General features: G+C 42.4%; 1 protein-coding gene across 6 annotated transcripts in view; it reads left to right on the forward strand.

Annotated features, from left to right (window-relative positions):
- The window catches only part of SLC25A13 (solute carrier family 25 member 13), a 181,831-nt gene that overhangs the window by 91,398 nt on the left and 67,751 nt on the right, over nt 1-22,682 (forward strand). For 5 of the 6 annotated variants that reach the window (XM_032304864.1, XM_032304867.1, XM_032304866.1 and 2 more), the window contains 6 exons: nt 12,914-13,060; nt 14,893-15,031; nt 15,789-15,882; nt 16,094-16,178; nt 19,699-19,786; nt 20,238-20,396. In XM_032304864.1, the coding sequence (XP_032160755.1) occupies nt 12,914-13,060; nt 14,893-15,031; nt 15,789-15,882; nt 16,094-16,178; nt 19,699-19,786; nt 20,238-20,396 (712 nt within the window). The remainder of the gene's footprint in view (nt 1-12,913; nt 13,061-14,892; nt 15,032-15,788; nt 15,883-16,093; nt 16,179-19,698; nt 19,787-20,237; nt 20,397-22,682) is intronic. The other variant, XM_032304865.1, reaches the window with a different exon arrangement.

Below are 22,682 nucleotides of genomic sequence, written 5' to 3' on the forward strand. Positions count from 1 at the left end.
CGCAGGCCGCCATGTGTGCTCATTCAGTCAGCGTTTTGTGGGATCTGTTCTCAGGCACCAGCATATGTAATAGGTTGACTTTAATAGGTACTTCTCTTTTTGACTTCTGGTGGTTTTGTTATGATACGTATAATTCGCCATGCTATTTATTTAGTTTGCTTTTATGTGCCAGGCCTTTGGGAACTTAAAGCAAGATGTTTTAAACATACCTTTATATATTTTTTTAAAGTGTTCATGTCTATGAATCCCCCTTTTCCGTTCTGTGTAAACACAAACCTACTTAAATAACTCAGGTGGGGAATGGAATGTGAGTTATGGATTTTTGCTGTTGTTTACACAAGACATTGGTGCGCAGTAGGAGGTGGTATTCGTTTTGATGAGGAATAATTACAATAATGCTATTGAGACAAATGCCTCAAATTGACTTTATGGAACACAGCCTAATTAACTTTTAGCCTTAATGGGATGTTAGCAGTAGTAAGGATGATCACGTTTCCCTTTTAAGCAGGTATCAATTATGCTGAATTGAGTCGGCTGTAAGCCACTCACGGCGGCTTCTAGGCCTTCTTCAAGATACGGAGAAGCCAGAGTCAAAGCTTAAGATGACTCAGGGATTACCGATAGTTTCCAGCTGCAACTTAGAGGGCATTCACTTATATTTGACTCCTTTTTATAATGTTAAATGGAAAAACAGCCCCTAGTGTCCTGCATGGGATGATTTTTGACTTTGTAGCCAGAGTGCAAGTGCTGAACATACACTAGATTAACGTGGTTATGGTGGATAATTATCTCAGCGAGGGCCTTGTTTTTGTGCTGTGCTCCAGGTCCAGATCTAAAGGAATTAATGGATGTATCACGATAGAATCTCTATGAATGTCAGCGAAATGCTGGTTTTGATGTCTGTCATTGGGTTACTCTCCCCTTCCCGCCGTTCAGATGTTTTGTTGGCTTCCTGTGAACTCTTTTCTGAATGCAGGTTTAGCTTCAAACCCCTACTCCAAATGCTTTGTTTGCTTCCTTTGGGCTCTTTTTTGTAGGCAGGAACTTCTTAAAAATACAAGAAAGCTTAATTTCCTATATTTTGGGCTCTTGCTTTGTCAAGCACACACCCGCCGTTCTGCTTTAGGGCGAGGCTCCGAAGTAGACAGCAGCTCCCAGGCAGGTGCCAAGGTTGTGAAGGCAGATGCTAGGCCGCTGGAGCCTGGAAAGGCCTGCCCCGGGGCTTGTTGCTACCTGTCACCTGACAAGAAAGAGGAGCAGCCCCCGGGACAGCTGAGAAGTGTGTGTGTTTTCAGGGAGCCTTAGTGCTAGAGAAAACCCTGCTGAATCCCACAGACGTCCTAGAAGGGAGGTCAGGTTGGTTCCAGCCAACTCAGGTCTGACGTTTGTGGGTTACCTGTGCTGATAGACATACATGGGCTTGTGACTGGTGAGCAGAACTGGTCTCTGCGAGGTCAGATTTCTGTTTCCTTCCCTTAATGAATGTTTCACTTTATCTGAACAAGGGTGAGTTGGTTATAAGCCACCACGTGGCTGTGAGGACTCTGCTCACATGTCCCATCTGTGTACTGTCTGGCCAAGCTGCCCCCTGGCCAGGGTGGGGCAGGTCACAGGCGCTGCTCAAATGCCGTGCTGTGTGTCGCTTTGTGTACTTCTGTTTTTAACTTCATAAAGTGGTGAATCAAGTTGATATTCTTTTAGTCGAACCTGCCTGACTTACACTTTCCCTGTAAATGATAGTGTTGAAGCAAGAACCAGGGGTACAAAGACTTCTTCCCAGAGTCGTGTTCCTAGTTGGTGGAGAAGGATTTCAGACGTGAGTGGGACCGCAGTCCTCTTACCTCATCACTGACGCTGTTGAATTTACTAGGGCTGTGTTTTGTCTGCAGGCTGTGGTGCATCAGTGTGAATGGGAGTAGTTTGTTATGGAGGTATGCATGTTAAAATATTATGAATATTTCCACATCCCTCTGTTCCGGTTTTATGGTTGCTAGTTGAAAAATGGATTTTAATATACAGAATTTTTTAGAAAACGGTATCTATACCTGATGGAACTCTTTTTCATAAATGGTATTAATGTAAACTCTCTTCCCTGTTTGGAGTTATTTCTTGTGCTGTGGTTATGACTTGCTTGTGACAAACCACCCAGTTGAGCAAATGTTTGCTGAACATGCAGGGTTTGTGCAGAGGCCTTGTGCAAAGCGCCAAGAGGTACAGAGATAACAACTTTTTAGATACTTACAGTGCACAAGTCTAGGGGTCATTTCTGTGTTTATCCATCTGACGGGCTCAGAAGAAACAGCTGTAAGCAAGTGGGTACACCCTACAAGGCTGCTCTCTTACAGCTGAAGCCCTTGCAGCATAGGCCCTTATGGCAGCTATAAAGCTGAAACCAACATTCAGGTGTGCTTAGGGGAGCATCCAAAGTATAAACTTGAAGGACCAGATACTAGCATAAGTATGGCTAGTTAACCTCCCCATTTTATAGTTGAGAAACAGGCCTTTCACTTTAGGTCTCTTAGCAGTATCTCATTTGTGATTTTGATTTGCATTTCTCCAATGACTAATGATGCCAAGCATCTTTTCATGTGCTTATTGGGGCATTTTGTTATGTTCTTTGGAAGATCCATTTCTAGCTTGTTACTGGGTGGACATCATAGGCAAATGTGGGTACAGAGTGAGAGGCTTCTTAAACTTTTCTGCCAAATTATTCTGTTGGTGCTAAGATTCACTCTTGAAAATAGAAGTAATAATAGTAACCGTCTTTATAATTTACAAAGTGCTTTTCAATACTTTGTTTCTGATAATGACATCCCAGTACCATGAGAGGTAGTTATCATTACCCCCTATTGTATGGGAAAGAATAAATGGACTTTAGGTAAAAGTTTGCATTTACAGGTAATATTCTGAGGAAAGTGATACTGGCTTTTCATTGGGTTCCCAAAGGAGTACCCCTAAGGAGTACACAGAAACTATTCTAGAGTTTAGCTTCTTCTGTAAGATCACAGACCTGTGATTCAAAAATAGTATGTTGTTTCCATTTTATTACATTTTCTCCAGGGCCAAGGCTATGAAAAATTAGTTTCTGTTTCTAGAAGGGGCTGTGCTTCTGAATGGTGCACAGTCATGCCTTGCTAGACATTTGATCATTCCTGACCCCCACCAATTAATTGCCAAATATGATAACAAAAAGAGGCCCTTAGTAGGGGGTGTGTGTTTCTGTCATTTTCAGTTACTTTTTTTTTTTTTTTTTTAAGATTTATTTATTTTAGAGAGAGAGCACAAGTGGGAGGGGCAGAGGGAGAAGGAGAGAGAATCTCCAGCAGACTCTGCACTGAATGCAGAGCCCTGTGTGGGGCTCAGTCCCACTACCCTGAGATCATGACCTGAGCCAAAACGAGGCGCTCAACCGACTGAGCCCCTACCCCCTCCAACCCCCGGCAGGCATCCCTGTCATTTTCAGGTACTTTTTGATGATCTTTTATAATCATAGGTATATATTTCATATATAATTATTATAATTTTAAAATAATCTACACATTAGGAGATTCTAGTTGCTCCAGATTCAGAATAGAGAAGCCTAGGGTGGCTACCAAATGTAATATGTGCGTTAACTAGAAATCTGTTGTTACTGGTTACCTCTTACATAGCATTTTCCAGCTTAGAAAGTGCTTTTACTTGTATTTGTCCTTGTGATGATCTTAGACATTAAGCATTTGCTCTTGTTTCTGTATGAAAGACAATCACACAGAGGCTTAGTTTTCTGGAATTGTTCAAGCTGAGATACATGGAACCGAAGCTAATTTTAATTTTCCTAAGTCTCTATCAATGTTTTTCAGAGTTTGGGTAAAATATTTCTGAAGTGATTATTTTATTTTATTTATTTATTTATTTTTATTTTTAAAGATTTTATTTATTTATTTGACAGAGAGAAATCACAGGTAAGCAGAGAGGCAGGCAGAGAGAGGAGGAAGCAGGCTTCTCGCGGAGCAGAGAGCCTGATGCGGGGCTCGGTCCCAGGACCCTGGGGTCATGACCTGAGCCGAAAGCAGAGGCTTTAACCCACTGAGCCACCCAGGCGCCCCTGAAGTGATTATTTTAAAAGATAAGAGTCCTGAGACTGTCTGCCTCTCAGGAGTCTGATTCAGCAGGTCTGGATAGGGCTCTTCCACTGAGGACAGAGAAGACTGGTTGGTCACTTTCTTTTTTTTTTTTTAAGATTTTATTTATTTATTTGACAGAGATCACAAGTAGGCAGAGAGGCAGGCAGAGAGAGAGAGAGAGAGAGAGAGAGAGGAGGAAGCAGGCTCCCTGCGGAGCAGAGAGCCAGATGCAGGACTCGATCCCAGGACCCCGAGATCATGACCTGAGCCGAAGGCAGAGGCTTACCACACTGAGCCACCCAGGCGCCTGGCTGGTCACTTTCTAATGCAAGAGAGAAGCAGCAGTGGCCTGGGTTGGATGGTAATGCTGATGAGCCAAAGGACTGGACTCAAGAGAAGGGATAGGCCTGGCCAGCCTTGGGATTTAATAGGATGGAGATAGTTAAGGACATGGTAAAACTCCCAGTTCACAGATTTTTCAAGATGAGTTTTAGGTTTCAGGCACGTGGAAGGATGGTGATGGGTACTGAATGGGGAACACGGAGGAGGCTGTTTTCCCAGGGGCTGCAGGGCAATGCTTTGCTTGTAATTGCTGTTCGCATGTGCACAGCTGGGTTGTTTCCCCCTTTCTCAGTCTGGAGGTCAGATGATGCTATAGGAGTCCCACAGAACGGGCCCACGGACATGGGCATTTCCAAGGAATTCTTTTCCACGTTTTGTGGAGCCAGGACACTTCTGTTTCCAAAGGCCTTCCTCTTCTTGCTCTAGGAAACATCAAGAAAACAACAATGCTCTGAATTCATGAAGAGGCTAGATTTTGAAGTTTGGGTTGCTTTAGTTACCCGAGAAACAGGATTGCCGACTTGGGAGGGAATGAAGCTAAAAATGTCTCTGAGTGTCTTCTCCTCAAATGGAGTTTAGGAGTGAACACGAAGGTGTGCGTGTTTTACTGTAACTTTATTCAGGTCCCCCTTTTGTCAGAAGAGGATGAGTCATAGCTGATGGAGCTGGGAGTAGCACCTGGGAGTCAGAGCTGTGTCTCGTGCCTTAGACTGGACACACACACATTGGCAAGGATCTCAGGTTTGGATGACAAAGCATATTCATGCTGATAATGCAACTGAACAGTTTTGGTTCTTTTTGCGAAGTGAGACTGACCCAGTATTTTGGCTTCTGGTCAGCATGTTGTACAGATCTGGTCTAGTCTTTTCGGTATAAAGTGGACATCATGGTTATTCAGGTTCTGAGCCCTAAAGAGTAGAGCTGTGGAAACTTCTATTCCCAGGCGCTGGCGGTTGTCACCTTCCCTCTCCGGGCCAGAGATTTGCTGCTCCTAGTCAGCTGTGGTCTGGGTTTCAGAGTCCCCATCACTTACGATGCTGTATTTGTCATGCCGTCCTAGTAGAAGGCAAAACTTTCAACACAAAAAAGAAATTGTCCTCCCCCCACCCCACCCCAGCACCACTAAACAGAGGGAAATGTAACCTTCAGCCGTGGCAACATCAAATTCTCATGCTTTGGAATTGATGGAACACTTTGAGTGTGAACAAAAAACAGTCACTTGTCGTAGAACTCAACCAAAGCCATGATGTTTAACAGGTTGGTAGACAGTAACAAGGTCCTTGTTTAGGATCGAATAATCCAAGCCGTTTGTACCTCCCTTTTGTCCCTCACCTTACCATCTGTATTAGTTAAAATATCTAGACCATGGATCTTTAGTAGCCAGAGACCAGGATTTTATTTTCATTTTTAACATGTGAGTACTTTTTAAGTTGGACCAGATGGAGATGAAGTACAGCTTCGGTATTGTTTCTTCAGTACAGCCCCACCTTGGTATTCCAGAGTGAAATGATTGAAAGTAGCTAATGTTGTTTACCCTCAGCTCTTCTCGGAGATTATCTTTGTATTTTGTGTTCAGCTGGAAGGCGTTGCTGGTTTGTTGATGGGTGACAGAAAAGGTGGTCCTGTCCTGGTCACTTGGAGGATTAGATGCAGGACACGTGGCATTCATGTTGTCCTTTCTGCTCTCAGAGCAGAGGAAATCAGAATTCACCATGCTGCTGTGTCCATGGTGTTCGTCTGCTTGCTGTTTTGCTGAGCAGCCGGTAAAAATGAGCATCTCCCCAGCCACTACCCACTGTGAAGTTTAACATTAAATCCCAAGAGCGAGGCAGTCGAGATGGACGAGCTCTGTACTTGGTTTCTGCTGAGGTGTTGCTGTGTGTGCAGGCCCACGGGCCACGCGGCTTCTAAAGACTCCTTCAGTTAAAGGCCCCATCCGGTGACCTGGGGAGGAAATTTCACCCTGAACTCTGAAAGTCTGACTGCGTGGGTGGAACATGGAGGCACAGAAAGGTGTTAAGAATGGGAACTGCTTATCTCTCTACCTAGTCCTTTACTAAGTTCTGTTTTTAACTCGGTTTAATAATATGTGGATCTTTATTTTAACCAGATTTTTCCCCCTCCGGATTAGCAAAGGATTGTGAAAATGAAGCAGATACTTGTATGTTGAAGAGGATACAGGTTCTGATACTCGAGGTGATACAGAATTTTTGTGAAGGAGGCCTGAATGTGATACCATATTTTTAAAGCGAATCTTCATACATTTTCTTCCTTTCATAAATAGTTATGTGCATTTTTGCCAGAATTCTTCTACCAGGACTTCTAAAAGAGAATTCTTTTGAGTCATATCCTCATTGATAACTCCTTGCTTTTATTAAAGTTCTGGTTATTTTTTTTTAAATTCACAACTGTACAAAACACAAAACATGCAAACTAGCCAGGGGTCTTTTTTGGTATTCTTGGCTTTATAATATAAATCATCTGGTTCTGCTGCTTGTTTTGAAGGTCTCTTGGTCTGTTTTGTTTTGTTTTTGTTCTGATAAATTGTCCTCGGGCTGAAGCACAAACTTGCATATCTGAATAGAGGTGGAGAGAATTTTTGCATTCAAAATATACCCACTTGAAAATTGGAGATTATTAAGGAAATGACAGGCCTGGAACTATTAGAAGCATGAATGTTAGACCTGAAGTGGTATAGCCCCCCTCTATATGTTTATTTCTGTACAGCTAGCAATTTTGAAGAGTTTAATTTTGTTCTTTCCCTCCAGCAGTCTGAATGGGTGTGCTGAAGTAGTTGGAAACGGCTGCAGTAAAAGCCTATTCCATTAATCATCATGCAGCAGAATAGTGGGAACAGAAAACTGTTCGCTGGCAAATAAGAAAGAGAAATTGGGCCTCCTTCCATGTGTTTGAGCACGACTGCCTTCGAGATAGCCCTGCGGCTCCTTGCTCTGCGACCTTCTGGCCTTGGGTGAAGGATGGCCCTTTCTCCTTAGTCTTTGCTGTCCCCAGCAACAGCTCTTAGCAAGGGACACTGGTGAGATCTGAGCTTCTTTGGCAGGGCTGCTCCGTCTTCCAGCTCTCTGGGTTTCCCACTAGTCCCAGGTCCTCCATTTTATTTCCATACTCACCTTTTAGATACTTGGTTCCATTTTATGGTCACCTGGCTGCTCTTCCTGTGTACTATGGGACGATCTCCTCTATTTCTGCTACTGTTATTTTTTCCTTCTGGTTTTTCCTAGGCCATCCCCCTGAAGGGAATAGGCAGTCCATATAGGTTAAGGTTGCGGCTCCAGAGGTGGACCGCCCAGGGGCATGTCCAGTTCATCTTCAGTGTCATGTGACCCTGAGCAGCTCTTGACCTCGTTGTCCCATCTACTAAAGGGAGGGGATGGTAGGGCCCACCTCAGTCCTTTGGGAGGATTCAGAGAGATGAAATAGGAAAACACAACAGTTACTACAGCATAATACACACTTAATAACGCTTAGTACGTGGTAGCCTTTGGTTTTCTCCCCTCGGAGATCCTGCTGTCTCTCTTCCCCGCATTTATATTTCTGTCTCTATCTCTAGCCTTCTTTTGTTTATAGCTCAGGTTAAGCCCATCTCCCTCCAGTTTCTCATCGTGGCCAGCTGTCTCGTCTCTTTCCCCTTAGGTGTTCTCCCCCCTGGTGGATTCTTCTGTCTCATCATCCAAGGAGAGAATTATTTGAGGTCTGTCTTGCTTCATTTTTATGGGCAAGTCTTCGTCAAAACTTTTCTTAAAATCTCTTATCCAGGTGTCTGTTACAGTGGTCTTACTCACAGGTTTACCCAAAGCAGCATCAGCTAGTGGTTACAGATCCCAGGCTTGGAGTCAGAGCTAGCTCAGGATAGATAGATCCCAGCTCTATCACTTCCTGGCTGTGTGACCTTGGGCTAATCAGTTACCTCCCAGAGCTCCAGGTTCCTCTCTGGGAGATGAAGATCATATTTCTTCACAGGACTATCTTGAGGCTTTAATGAAGTACCATGTTTTCAGTTCTTGGCCCGCCGCTGGCCGGTAGTGAGCGGCCTAAGCATTCGTCTGTTACTGTTCTCCACCCGGTCTGGTCTTCATCTCGGTTCCTGTGGCTGCTTCAGAATGACTCAGCAGAGCCACTGTTCCTTACAAGGTGATTTTTTTTAAAGACTCAAAGAACTTACACTGAAAGGGTCTTTAGGGGATTTTAAACCATTCACCTCAACAAAAATCAGAGCTCCCACTTAGTAAGTGCTGGTCATGCATGACGTCTCGTTTTTACAACCCTCCGCAGTGGATGTTGCACGGGCTCTGAGATATATACTCCTCTAATCCTCCTCGGAGTGTCATGATTGATATTTGAGCTCTGCTCATTCCTGTTCCAAACTCCAGATTTTTGTCATCACAACATATTGCTTCCATAACTCCCTGTATGAAAATAAACAGGTTCCTTGACTTATGTTCCTCAGCTTGTCATTGCACAGATATTGCCAGTGACTGGGAGCCTGCTACTTTGCAGTGTAGCCCCCTTCACTGCTGGAGAGTTGGACAGGTTAAAGATTTTGGTGTTTTGTGCTAAAACCTGATCCCTGTATTTTTTTCTCTGTGGATTTTTTTTTTTCTTTTTAAAGAAGTACAGGGAACCAGTCTAACTTCTTTTTTACCTGGTAGTCCTTTTAACCTTTAAATATTTGAATGTAACTCTTACTTCTCCCGTTGTTCTCTGCTCCTCTGCTCGTTTTGGAAAGCTCGCTCTTTTCCTTGTACCCTCATCGTGCATGTCTGGGCTCTCCGTTCCACTTTTATCCCCCTGGGTTCAGATCTAGGAGCCATCGGGGTCTGGGCTCTGTGGGTATGCATTAGATTCACCTTAAGCACCTTCAGAGGTGTCTGTGAAGAGCTCTGATTTTCAGCTATTCTGGCATCAATAGCAAGGCTGAATATTTATTTCAAAAGCCATTCATTCTCAACTGAAGTGTTTATAGAGGCTCTGTGTGTTGGCTCCCTCAGGCCTCCTTATTTGTCTTTCCTTCACTCAGTCTGTTAGGGTTGTAAGTGAGCAGCGCCAGGAGAAGACCTTAGATTTGGTTCCTCCTGTCTCTGCTCTTGTTGGGAGAACAGTCCTAGCCCTTGGAGAACATAAAAGACATTTTTGTGAAGGAAAGTGTCTCAGAAATTATACTGTTTTCTCCTGAAAATCGACAACAGAATATCTGGAGCATTAAGAATTTTAAAAGCAAACTTGAATTTTTGTCTTTTCATACTTACTAAGATTCCTAAATGTCAGATGTATTTTGTCATCAGATTCCAGACAGGCACATGATCCAGTCTTCTGAGGTGCTGTGCGAAAGCGATAGCAGCAGCGTCAGTGGGCAGAGCTGCCTGGGTTCGCATTCCAGCTTCGCGGCTTCCCAGGAGACCTTGGTTTCCTCAAATGCCATGACAAAGTTAATGGTTGAGCCCACCTCTTATGGTTGCTGTGAGCAGGAAGTGACTTTAAACTGTGACAAACTTTAGAACGGTATAAATGCTGTTCACGTAGTGGTTGTGTTGGTTGAGGTAATAGCTTTACTTCTTCACCCAGAAGAAGAAATAATCATGACATAAACAGTTGCTCTTCACAAGGCAAGCTGCTTTTGGTTTGAGGAAACACTTAACTAAATGTTTTTACTCTATCCTACTATGTAGAGAATGATGTTCAGTTAGCTTCTTGTTTTTTATAGGATTTATGGTGACCCCAGTCTTTCAGAGCTGTTAGAAATGTATTCTAAAGTTGTTCATCATGAGAGTAAAAATGCTTTCGTGTTCTGCAGTGGGGGGGATCAGAAGCGGGTAGTGACACCATCCCTGTTATCACAGATGCAGCCCCTGGTCTGACTCTGGAGCACCCACCCCCACCAGGTTGTCTGTTTCCCAATTTGAAATCCAAGTGGGTTGGTCTTAGTGTTCTGAGGAGAAGAGGGGGCCAGGAATTCTGGGGGTGGCCAGGGTGAGTGATGCCATTTTTGGAATCCTGATCTGAGGAGCCCTAGGTCTCTAGATGGGTTATGAGCTCTAGGGGAAAATGGTAACTAACTGAACACACCTTCTGCTGTTGTTGGGAGTAATCTTGCCTTACAATAGCTTTAGCAGTGGGTCTGGCAATTCGAAGGAGACGGTGTTCATTTACTTTCAATTGAATACATACTGTGGTCGTTTTTCACTACAGGGTGTTTAACAGTTGGTTTCTTCCTTCCTCTCAAATTGGAGGCACTTATATAGAGAACCCCTTTTTGTTTAGTAGAGTGTGATTTGTTCATCAGTTGGTTTTATGGAACACCTGTCACTGAAGGTTATATCTGTGATTTATTGAGTACCTAGTATATCTGAGGCATTCTGCCTATGCCAGTACATGGATGAACAGGGCGTGGTCTCTTTTCCCTGGCAGGTAGGGAAAGACAGGAATATAAACAACTGCTTCAAGTAAGATGGAATAAGATAAGTCACAATTGAGGTGTGAGCTGGGAGCCACATGACCACATCAGTTCTTTCCAGCTAAGAGACCTGCTTATATTTACTTAAGTGGTGGCATTGGAGTTAAGCCTGGAGGAAGTGGTAGGATTTCAGGAACTAGGAAAAGAAGCTGCAGTCTACACCAGGTGGAGGGAGGAGTGCAGACAAAGTTGGGATGTGTGGAAGGTCTGGAAGGACTGAACGTGGGGTGCTGGAGACCAGGCTGAGAGTAGCTCCTTGGATTTAGTGATGTGCCATGGCGTGGCCTTTCCAGGAGACCCACGTGGATATATTCTCTGTGCACTTAGGGATTCTGGTCCAGCAGAGAGGTGTGGGGGATTTGGATCTTGGAATCAAGCCTTCTGAGAAATCTTTAAGGCCTAGGGGAGTAGAGCAAGGGGACTTGAGGACAGAGGGCTGACAGAAGCCTCCTTCCACCAGGGAGATTAAGGTCCCAGAAGAGACTTGGGACCGGGACAGGTTGGATCAAAACTGGCAGATGCCATGACTGAGAAGAAGCCTTTGAATAGGATAAGAACTCTGATTCTTGCTGTTGTGTTGTCTTTTAAAAATTTTTTTTAAATTTAAAATTTTCAAATTCTACTAAAGTATTAAAGTATATTATACTGTGACTCACTGTGTTCCCATTACGCAGTTTCAATTATCAATATTTTATCAAACTTCCTTCATCTCCTACCTTTCTGGGGGAAGAGAAGGGAGATGGAGCACTTCAAGTGAATCATTTCTGTAGTGCTTAAGTTCTCACTAGTTTGTAAGGGACAGTTTGTTTTTACACTACTCTCAGTCATTGTCTTGCCAGAGTTTAAAAAAATAGTGACTCTCCCCTTCCAATTTACCCCAACTCCCTTCTCCTCTCTAACACCCCTTGTCTGGTGAAAAAATAATGAATACTGTTTTTCTGAAAATAAATAAATTGAAAAAATTTTAAAAAAATAAATAAAAAGCCAAAAAAAAATACAGTGACTCTCTATCAACTAATGACACTTCTTTTTGTTTAAATAATTTGAAGTCCTTGTGGTGGTTTTTAATTCCACAGATATCAGTTCTCACTCTGAGGGCCTAATCACGAAATAGGCAATGTCATGAGGAAGATAATGAAGTGCCCTCTGCAGACAGGATGCTTCTCCCACACTGCACCTGATGGGGTTTGATGGCAGCTGTTTATTTTGTGTGTACATTCACTCCTTGTGAATCACAACTGAAATCTAAATTGGGCTTCCTGTCTAGATGGGAGGAAAGAAAACAGTGGTACTGTGAGCTGACCCACATACCACCCACTTCCTCGTTCTGGAGCAGCAGTCCTCATTTGGGACCTGTGGCCCTCTCTGGATGCATTGTTGTCATGCTCTTGGTAGTAAAGAGGCTACCATCCTCTAGCGCAGAGAGAGAGAGGGGAGGGATGCACTGGACAGCTCTCCATAACAAAAGCTTAACCCTCCCAAAATAGCAGTAGTGCCAAGCCTGAGAAACTGTACGTTAGAGGAACAGCATATTCCAGAGGAGAAGCTCCTTTTTCGGTTTATTACATCACATGTTTGTGTACCAGGTTACCAGTGAGAATTTTTCTGTCTTCTTTGGAGAGAGCTTAATGTCCCTGTAGATGTTTTTCATTGGATCATCTGCATCACCTAAGTTGGGTTTGGCCGTATCTCTGGGCCTTCCAGACGTCATTCCAATTTTTATTTTCGTTGTGTCCTCAGACTCCAGCAGAACATGAAAGTGATTTGGTTTCTCTGGGCAGGAGATTTAAGGTAGAATGCATTTTCCAAGACATGTTCACTGGTCTGAGCAAAGTTCTGTCTGGGGAAGAAGAGGATAGCTTGAGGGTGTTATTTAACAAGCTGGTAATGCTTGTTAAATCAAGATATGATCTGTATTTCTTCACCCTGACTTGAAATTGAGCAGTCTTTTGTAGTAATTAGTAAACATAAATTATTTCACTTTTATTATTTGTAGGAAATACAGTTGGAACATGCAAAGCAAGCCTTTGTGCAAAGGGACAATGCCAGGACTGGAAAAATTACAGCCATTGACTTCCGAGATATCATGGTCACCATCCGGCCCCATGTCTTGACACCTTTTGTAGAAGAATGTCTGGTAGCTGTAAGTTTTAACTTGCCCTAATGAAGCAGGTTTGTTTGTTTGTTTTTACCTGGCGAAAGCTCACTAAATAAGGGATTATAAGAACAATTCTTTAAAATTAAGTGGAGTTTTTTCAGTTTAAAACAAAAACCTTTTCTTATTGTGATCCCATGTATTATCAAACTTATAGACAGTATATTTTGGCTGGTTTTAATGGAGATAGGTTAATTTGTGTTCTGTATCATATGGAATATCTTTAATGTATTAACTGGTTTAAAAAAAACAGAAAAATTTATGATTTCATGTTAATTTTGCTGTATCTTTTAAGGTATATCAAATTCTAATCTTCACTTTCATCTATTTTCCAAAGCAAATTTTTTTTGAAAATATACTACATGCAGATACATTTCTTTTAATTGTCAGCAGAAGAGAGACTCTAAAGCTTTGATTTACTCATTCATTTAAGATGGGTGTGTTGAAGGAACCATGACTCATATGGTGGGCAAGGCCCGGCTGTCCTGTGTGGTAGCTTAAATCCCAGTGGGTGCCCAGCCACTCTTCTGACCTCATGGGCCTAGGATGTGGTCCAGAATATTCTGTGCTGGAGGCCCCCAGGCCTTGGTCACAAAATACAAATCACCAGGGATTTACTTACTAAAAAATACAGGTAGTAAAGTTTTCTTCTGGGCCTATGGATTGATCAACTATAGGTGTGAGGTCCTAGAATCTCCTTTCTAAAGCTTCCCAGGTAATTCTGATGATCCTGCAGATTTGGAAACCCTCACACAGTGCTTTTGTTAGTCCCAGGGAGAAGACTTCCGGAGTGTTTCTGTCACACTCTGGGGTTCCCACAATGTTTACCATAGGCAGGAACTCAGCGTAGCATTTCACTTTCATTTAATTTTTCCTGGTACCTCTTTTTAGAGGTACAGAATTCTGAGGAGGCCTTTCCACTCGGCACTGTGTTAATCTAGCTCCTTTCCTTGCCTTCCCGCATCCTGCCCTACACCATTTTAAACTCTTAGGTTAGCTGTTTTAAATGATTACTACGTGTAGATTTATGTGCTTGTTACCTTATAAAGAAGTGCTTTTCCTAATAAATATATTTTGTCTTGTTAGGGAAGGACAGAATTGAGACCCCAAACTGAAGTTCCATTCCATTCATATCTGTTTCCCTTGCCCCCAGAGAAGAAATATGGCTTCTTACAAATTCCGATTATCAGAGTTCTGACCAGTCTTAACCCCCCCACCCAAGCATATGACATCTCATAATTTTACCCGAATATGCTAGTTTGTTAGAAATCCTACCATTGTAAAGTCTGTACTTAAATGATTATTTATTGCCAGTTTTAAGTAACATGACAAATCATGATATTAATGTTAGATTGACCACTTTTCATACTGTGTTTGTGTTGGTATAATATAGTTTTACATGTCAAAGCACACGCACGTGTGCATGTGTATAGTATAGTTGTGCATGTCTAAGCCTCTCAGAATTGCTCATTAGATGAAATAAACAAACTTATAAAACATTTCCAATTGAAATTTGAACTCTGTAAATTACTACTGGTCCTGTTGTTATAATCCTACACATGTATTTATTTAGTTTTCTAGGACTTGTGTGTGGAGAGTATAAGCTCTGGTCATGATTAGTTGCAGTTACTTTTAAAATTCATTTATAGCTTTTTTTTTTTTTTAATGTGAAAGGAAAATACTTATGGCTATTTTTTCTTATACATGCATTCTTGATTACTTCCAAAACTAGCCTTTGATATATGTACTTCTGAATCTTCTTCATTCTATAAATCCTTTGTTTGTTTTTCTTCTCCCCTTTTATTTTCAACTTATTTGAGGCTGCTGGAGGCACTACGTCCCATCAAGTTAGTTTCTCCTATTTTAATGGATTTAATTCACTCCTTAACAACATGGAACTCATTAGAAAGATCTACAGCACTCTGGCTGGCAACAGGAAAGATGTAGAGGTGACCAAGGGTGAGTGAGAATAAATCTGAATTTTTGTTAGTATCTTGGTGTATTATTATTAGGGTAAAGAAGGCAACCAAGAATTGACATTACAGATTTTTCTGTTTCATTGACACGTCTCAAGCATGTGGCCCATGTGTGTTCTCCATCCTTTGATTAGGCAAACAAAAGCAAATAAAACAATCTTCGGCAAGTTTTAAATAAACTGAAGACAACCTTTGAATTAGGAAACCATGTAAAATTTCCTGTTTCCAAATCGTGCTAAAAGCTGAGCTCAATTGGTGGCCCCTAAAGTGGCCTTCAGACTTACATGAGGAATTCTGTGAGCTCACACTGATGACAGCCTTAGAACGAGATATCCGCATTTTAATGTTTTTTGTTTGTTTGTTTGTTTTAAGAGAGAGAGAATGGCCTTGAGAATTGCACAGCTTCATTAATATAACCTCCCAGGCCTGATGCATGTGAAGGTCTCTATCTGCTTCCTTGTTTTCTCTGACCTGCAGTTTCAATCACGTCCTGTGTCATTTATCCCAAGCCTTCAGTGAGACACCCGGCTTTGAAAGTCAATGTTAGAGAAGCTCTTCTGCACACTTCTTACGGACAAATAAAAGAATTGCAAAAATTCTTACCCTGTTTGGGTTTAGTGGAATTCAGTGACTGATAACAAAGTTTTGTGATGTTCACTCAGCCCAGCATCTTGAGTTAATGCTGCATTTAGCAGCTATTCCTTCTTGAATCTCTCCCTTTTAACTCTTTTTCCATGCAGAGGAGTTTGTTCTGGCAGCTCAGAAATTTGGTCAGGTTACACCCATGGAAGTTGACATCTTGTTTCAGTTAGCAGATTTATATGAGCCACGGGGGTAAGTAGGCCTCCCCCCCCCCCCAATTAGTTTAATAAAAGGAGGTTGGGGGTGGGGGTTGGAGGAGGACAGCACACTGGGAGAAAAAGAAGCCAAATAAAAGAGGACTTTGAAATACAGGAACAAAAAAGGGGAATGTTTGCAAATTCCATAATGCAGATTTTAATAAACTTATATTTTGTTGTTGCTCATGCTTTTTTTTCCCCTCCAGACGTATGACCTTAGCAGACATTGAACGAATTGCTCCCCTGGAAGAGGGAACTCTGCCCTTCAGCTTGGCTGAGGCCCAGAGGCAGGTGAGCAAAAGGAACAAACTTGCTTCCTGATTTCTCTCCAGTAGGGTACCCCAAACCCTTCCAACTGACAGTTGCCTTTTCAGCACCTATCTGACCTGCCATTGTAACATGTTGCACCAAAAATGCAGACAAATTTCAAAAGGCTGCAAAGAGAAATTACTTAAGAGATGTTTTGGTTGACAGAGTTGCTTTCAAAGGTGGGTTGATTTCCGCACTGCACTGGAAGCCTGTCTCCCCTGCTCCCTGCCAAAATAGGCAGAAGATCTTTTCTTCTTCCCTATGCTCCGGTGTTGGGGGGTATGGGCCAGGCGTCCTGTTTTGATGTCGCTGCCCCAACGAGGCAGCACGCTGCTGACTGAGAGCCTTCTCTGCCCCACAGAGAGGTGCTTCACCAGCTCATTGTGTGACTGCCGTGCCTCCCATTTTTCTGAATATCAAAATGAGATAATTTTGTTTAGTCTGGAGTAACAGTTTGAAGGCTTTTAGACTTCTTTTCTCTGTGAAAGGATTCATAAGTTATGTGGAAACAATTTGAGGAATGCTAAATTTTATTTTATGGTTAACAGAAACCAATCTCGTGAAGTCATGAGAGTCAGAAACTTAAGACACGGGATCTCCTTGTTTAACTCTTGCTCGCCTTGCTGTGGACCAGGATTAGAGAATAAAAGCTTTCATAGCATGTGTTGTGCTTACATGTTGTTTGTAAAGTAAATCCAGTCACAGACGAGCATCGTCTTAGGAAAATACCTCCTTTAAGGCAAAGCCACCTCTGAATCCTGTGAGACTTAACAGTTTTTGGCTTGGAGCTCAGAGTCTGTACAGAGACGCCAGTTTGACCACAATGGGTTGATGCGGGCTACATTTTTAGGACTGGCAGGCCTCGAGCCAGCATCCCTCCTTTCAGCTCCTCCCCCCCCCCCCAACAAACGCGGTGGTGAGTTTTGTGTGCAGCGTGTAACTCAAAGTGGTGGGTGTATGCTCAGTAAATCCTAACTAGGCACCTCTGGAAAACCAGCTGGCTGTTGTTAAAAGAGGGAGCCGATGTCCCCGAGCGCAGGAGAGAGCACTGTGTAATCACGTGCAGAGGGAGAAGCAGCACTGCTCTCTTCCCTTTGATTTTTAGACACTGCTTACCAGACAATTATCTCTTCATCTCTATGCAACTAGCTGTTGGAGAAATTTGGGGATTAAGAAAAAGCAGAGGGTTTTGTTTTATTTTGTTTTTGTTTTTTTAAAGATTCCTTCTGTTCTCCAGCTGGCAGTGGTATCCCACAATTTTTCCTTCCTGCCCTTTGCAGCTTTTGAGACTTTATGGTGGGTGCTCATTGATACTGGCCATGCAGGGGTCGGAGGAGAGTTACAGCAGGAGATGATGGGCTGTGGCCGAGAGGTCTAGAGCAATTCACAGAGGCCTTGCCTGGAATATTCTTTCCTGTACGAATGTCAGTAGGCCTGACAGCACTGACAGGCTCAAGCAGTGGCAGTCATCCACCTGGTAGGCTCTGTGCTAGCATGTGTCCTCAACAGAGGGGTGCAGGAATGGGACTCTTTCCTGTCTTATGAGCATGCTACATTTTGCGCTTCAGAGCTTCAGAGAAGTTAAATGAAAATCTGGGACTCTATTTATTTTGTCCTTTCGATTAAGAGTTAGTGATAGCAGTAGGTCAGCCCCCCCCCCCCATTATTTTCAAAGTATTTTCACTCATTATTTTAATGCCAGGCCTCTCTAAGTATTGCATATTTATATCCATATAAAAAAGTAGTGCCTTTCTTAGGGATGTATTTGTCAAAATGAAGTTACTCGTGATTTCCATCTGTGCAGAGATAGAGTTGGAAACCCTCATGAAATTCGCAGAAGAAATGTTTTACATTCTAAAGATGCATATTTCTGTGTAAAGGTGTTTTCAGTGAAGTCACTTTACAGGAGATTCCAAATTATCTCATCTATTAGAATTGTATAACATTAATAGCACCTAAAATTCAGTGGGTTGATAGTTGGGGTTGGTAATTATTTTCTTTGTTCACCTATTTTAATTATCATGGCTTTTGAAAAAAATTTTATTGAATGTATTTATTCATTCAACAGGTATTATTAAGCACTATCACCCTCATTTGACAACTTTGCTTGACATAAAATTGCTGTTTTATTTATGTAGACAGAAAAATGCAATACTCTAAGATGTTCTGGCATCAAAAACATGGTAAGGATAATAGGCCAAAAGAACAATAAAATAACGACTGGCCTGAAGAATGAATTTAGTAAAAAGTGGATAGAAAAGAGGGGAAAGTAACAGTTACCAGTAATACAACCACGTAGTTGTAGCCACTGTAAATATTTTGTGTTATCTCTGGGTGTTGGGATAGCCAAAATGTTAGTATGTTTCTATATGCATACATATGCCCACAAATAATTTTAATTAAAAACAACATCATATTGTACCAGTCTTTAACATTGTTCTTAAAAGATTATAATGAAATATTTCAAACATTTATAAAGGTAAACAGGATCATATCATGAATACCTGTCTAACTGCCATATTCCTTTTAACCTATTTTCACTTTATATTCCCTTATGACTATTTATCTTAACATCAAATACTCTTTTACAATGACATACGATTTCGTTTTAAGGCTGTAGCATTTTTTTAAAGTTTATTTATTTATTTAAATAATCTCCTTACCAACTGTGGGACTCGTACTCACGACCCTGTGATCAAGTGTTACGTACCTTATAGACTGAGCCAGCCACGCATCCCAAGCCTGCAACATTGTTAACCAGTCCTCTGTTACTGGACACGTAGGTTACTTTCAATGTTTTTGCTCTTCAACAGTATTGCTTTTTAACATTCTGGTAGCTTGATCCATGTTCACGTCCATGATTATTTTCTAGTCTGATATTTTATAAGGCGATCTGCAGGGTCAGAGGTTATGTACAAGAGTTTGGGTGTATGTTACCAAGTTTCCCTTCAAGTTTGTACTTGATTAAATGGTAGGTTATCAACTCTTACCAGGCTGGGTATTGCCATTAGAAAACAAACTATGGTGATAGATGGTAGTTAGGTTTATCATGGTGAACACAAGGGTCCATCAGTGTCGAAATACTATGCTTTACACCTGAAGTTAGTATGTTGTAGGTCAGCGACAGTTCACTAAAATGAATAAACAAAACCCCTCAAACCTACCAGTTTGACTGATGAAGAATAATGTCTCCTTAATGTTTTTCAGTTTGGATCTCCCTGGTCACTGCTAAGAATTAAACATTTGAAAATAGGTTAATAACACTTTGGAGGGAGTACATAATGGTTTTGATTATGTTCAAATTTGGTTTTCAGCATTAACAATAGTAATAACTTTTTATTAATAAGAACAACATAATCTAATCCTGCCTTCCTCTTTGATATGTTAGTTGATACCATGAATTTGGAACCCAGTGGGCAGTTTTAAAAATCATATGTGCTCATTTCTGTTCTGTCCTTCTTTCTGTCTTCTGACCCTGCCCCCGACTCCTGTATGTGCAAAGAAGAAGGCCTCGGTGGACTCATCCCGACCAGTTCTCCTGCAGGTTGCAGAGTCGGCCTACAGGTTTGGGCTGGGTTCCATTGCTGGAGGTTAGTCATGGATGAGTGCAGCTTTTTCACTTTTATTATTTCTCTGATTTTCCACCTTACGGTATTAAAGGACAGAGCCTGCCTTGGTCTTTCCAAGCCAGTTTCCTGTCTGTACCTCTGAGATGGGACGAGAGCAAAGGAACCTGCCTGTGGTCAGGGCCTTTTCTCTTAGCTGCAGATAGGCTTTTTAAAAGACAGGTGAACGAGAAAGTTAGGCTGAAGGTGATGTGTTTTGTACATTTGAACTGTCTGGGACATCGTTTTACCAGGAGGCATCTGAGTGAAAACCCGTAGTTGTTTAGGAAAGTTGGAAAGTTGGTGCACTTTTACAATCTGTACGTGCACAGTTTGTCCCTTTCCTTCATCCGGCCTCTCTTTGACGGTGACCACCTTCCCCTTTCCTCTGACTGACCTGACTGCCTTCTGAACTATTGGCATTATCTGATTTTAGCTGTTGGAGCCACTGCCGTGTATCCTATCGATCTCGTAAAAACTCGAATGCAGAACCAACGATCAACCGGCTCTTTTGTGGGAGAACTTATGTATAAAAACAGCTTTGACTGTTTTAAGAAAGTGCTACGCTATGAAGGCTTCTTTGGACTGTACAGAGGTTAGTGGCATGTGCTAAAGTCATGTAAGGTGAAATAGTAGCCAGAAGGTTTGGTTTTCCATCTGCATGCCTGAAATGGATTAGGGAGACTGCATTACAATGGAAATGCAGCAGATTCTCAATTATCCATGCTAATGGGAGTAGGCTGGAGGCATCCAGGGCATGGCTAATCAAAACAGCCCGTAATCTGAAAGCCATTTATATTGCTTTTTAGTATGTCTTATTTCTTAAAATAATTATTTTTTACAAATATCCTCAGTGGGTTTTTTGAAAGGCTCATATGATTTGTCTTCTTGAAGTAACTCTGCTCACCAGCTAAAAGGAAAAGGCATCCTGGGGACGGAGCAGAGCCTACTCAGGATTAATGATTGTCCTTGAATATACCCCCCAAAAGTCCATTAAGTGGGTAAGAAAGTCCAAGTAAAGCAGGTTCAGTGGAACCCTCTTTCACTGCCTCTTTCTTGGTTAAATTTGCCCCTTTCCTTCCTCTCACTATATACCCAGTGGAGTTGATTCATGCACCACTCTAACAGGTAGTCCTATCCAGCTGTTCCTTCCATCCTCTAAGGTTCATGAAACAAGGGAAACAGTAGCAAGATGTATGGCATCATAGAAAAGATCCCACAGATCCTAACTGGTTTTCTGTTGGCATTGGCTTAAAGAGGCTTGACTTTACTCCCCCACCTCTCTGTATTGCCTTCTACAAAGAGAAAAGAAGTAAGTGTATTTGCTAAAATACAGTATTGCAGGGTGCCTGGGTGGCTCAAGTGGGTTAAGCCTCTGCTTTCGGTTCAGGTCATGATCTCGAGTCCTGGGATCAAGCCCCGCGTTGGACTCCCTGCTCAGGGGGGAGCCTGCTTTTTCCTTCCCCTCTGTGTGCCTCTCTGCCTACTTATGATCTGTCTCTCTGTCAAATACAAAAATAAAAATCTTTAAAAATAAAAAAAAATACAGTATTGTGGGGCAGCTGGATAGCTCACTTAGTTAAACTGTCCTACTCTTGGTTTTGATTAGGGTCATGATATCGGGGTCATGAGATCAAGCCCCATGTTGGGTTCTGTACTAGGCACAGATTCTGCTTAAGATTCCTTCTTTCCCTCTGCCCCTCCCCCATGCACGTGTGCCCGCACACATTCTGTCTCTCTCTCTCAAACACACATACATACACACACACACACACACACACACACACACACACACACACGGTATTGCAAGGTGTTTTAAGCTGAGCCACTTTGCCATTTGGCAACTGCACCATTGGCAAGGTCTTCCCTCCCTCTCAGTGCTTGCTGTAGAAGAAAATAGTATTTAGTACTCTGTGGGGACAGACCTTGGAACTGGCAGCCACGGAAACCTGTGCCTCTAGGCCTCTTCTGCCATCTGCTGATTCCAGGCTTCATCTTATGCATCCAAGTGTAAGAAAACAAAGCCCCCTCTTGAAATCTCTCGCCTTAGAAACTAGGGGGTTTTAAACTCCAGAGAAGCTCCATTTTGCAGGTTCTGTTGTGTAGGTAGATAACTCCCATCAAAGGCCTTTTGATCTGTTCTCTACCCTCTTTCCCTCACCCCCTGCCTCTTCTTACAATTGGGAAGGTCTTTGACCCCAGGTGATTGATGATGACCCTTACAGGGTCACTGCCTTCCATTTGAAATACTCTTCTGTCCTGGTGACAACAAACCTCACAAATGAAATGTCTCCCAAGTAGTACAAGGTTAATGTCACAGTGCCTGCTTTGCAGTGATTCGGGCAAAGGCTGCCACCTGCCCCATTCCCGTGGGTGGTGTTCTGCCTGGAGAGCTTTGTGCATCAAGGCAGAAGGACGTCTGAGCCTTGCCATTGCTTCACAGACTGCTTTTATGGCCTTCCCTTGTATTGGATTAAATGTCGAGAGTGTCTTTAGGATTGTGAGAAATACTTTTTGTCTGGCTCTATGTCTTTAATATGCTTGTGTGACCTGGTTTGATGTGATGTTGAGTCCCTTCTCTTTCCTCTTTGACCAGCCTGACAGATTTTGATTCTTGGTTGTATCCAGGTTTTCTTCCTTGACCTGTTCTTTTAACCCCATAGACAGAATAGCTTAAAGCATATATGAGTACTGAGTGCTGAGCTATAATATGGCCATCCCACAAAGATCATGCAATTTCAGAGATTATGTATGTAAAATGAGGGGCTGGAGGATGGGGGGCGGGGAGCTGGTTTTAACTCCTTAGGGAAGGGGAGTCAGCCCCCTATTACACATGGAAGCTCACTTTGAAAACCAAAGATGCAGTCCTCCCCTTTTTCCT

The sequence above is a fragment of the Mustela erminea genome, chromosome 11, assembly GCF_009829155.1.
Source record: "Mustela erminea isolate mMusErm1 chromosome 11, mMusErm1.Pri, whole genome shotgun sequence".
NCBI lineage: Eukaryota > Metazoa > Chordata > Mammalia > Carnivora > Mustelidae > Mustela > Mustela erminea.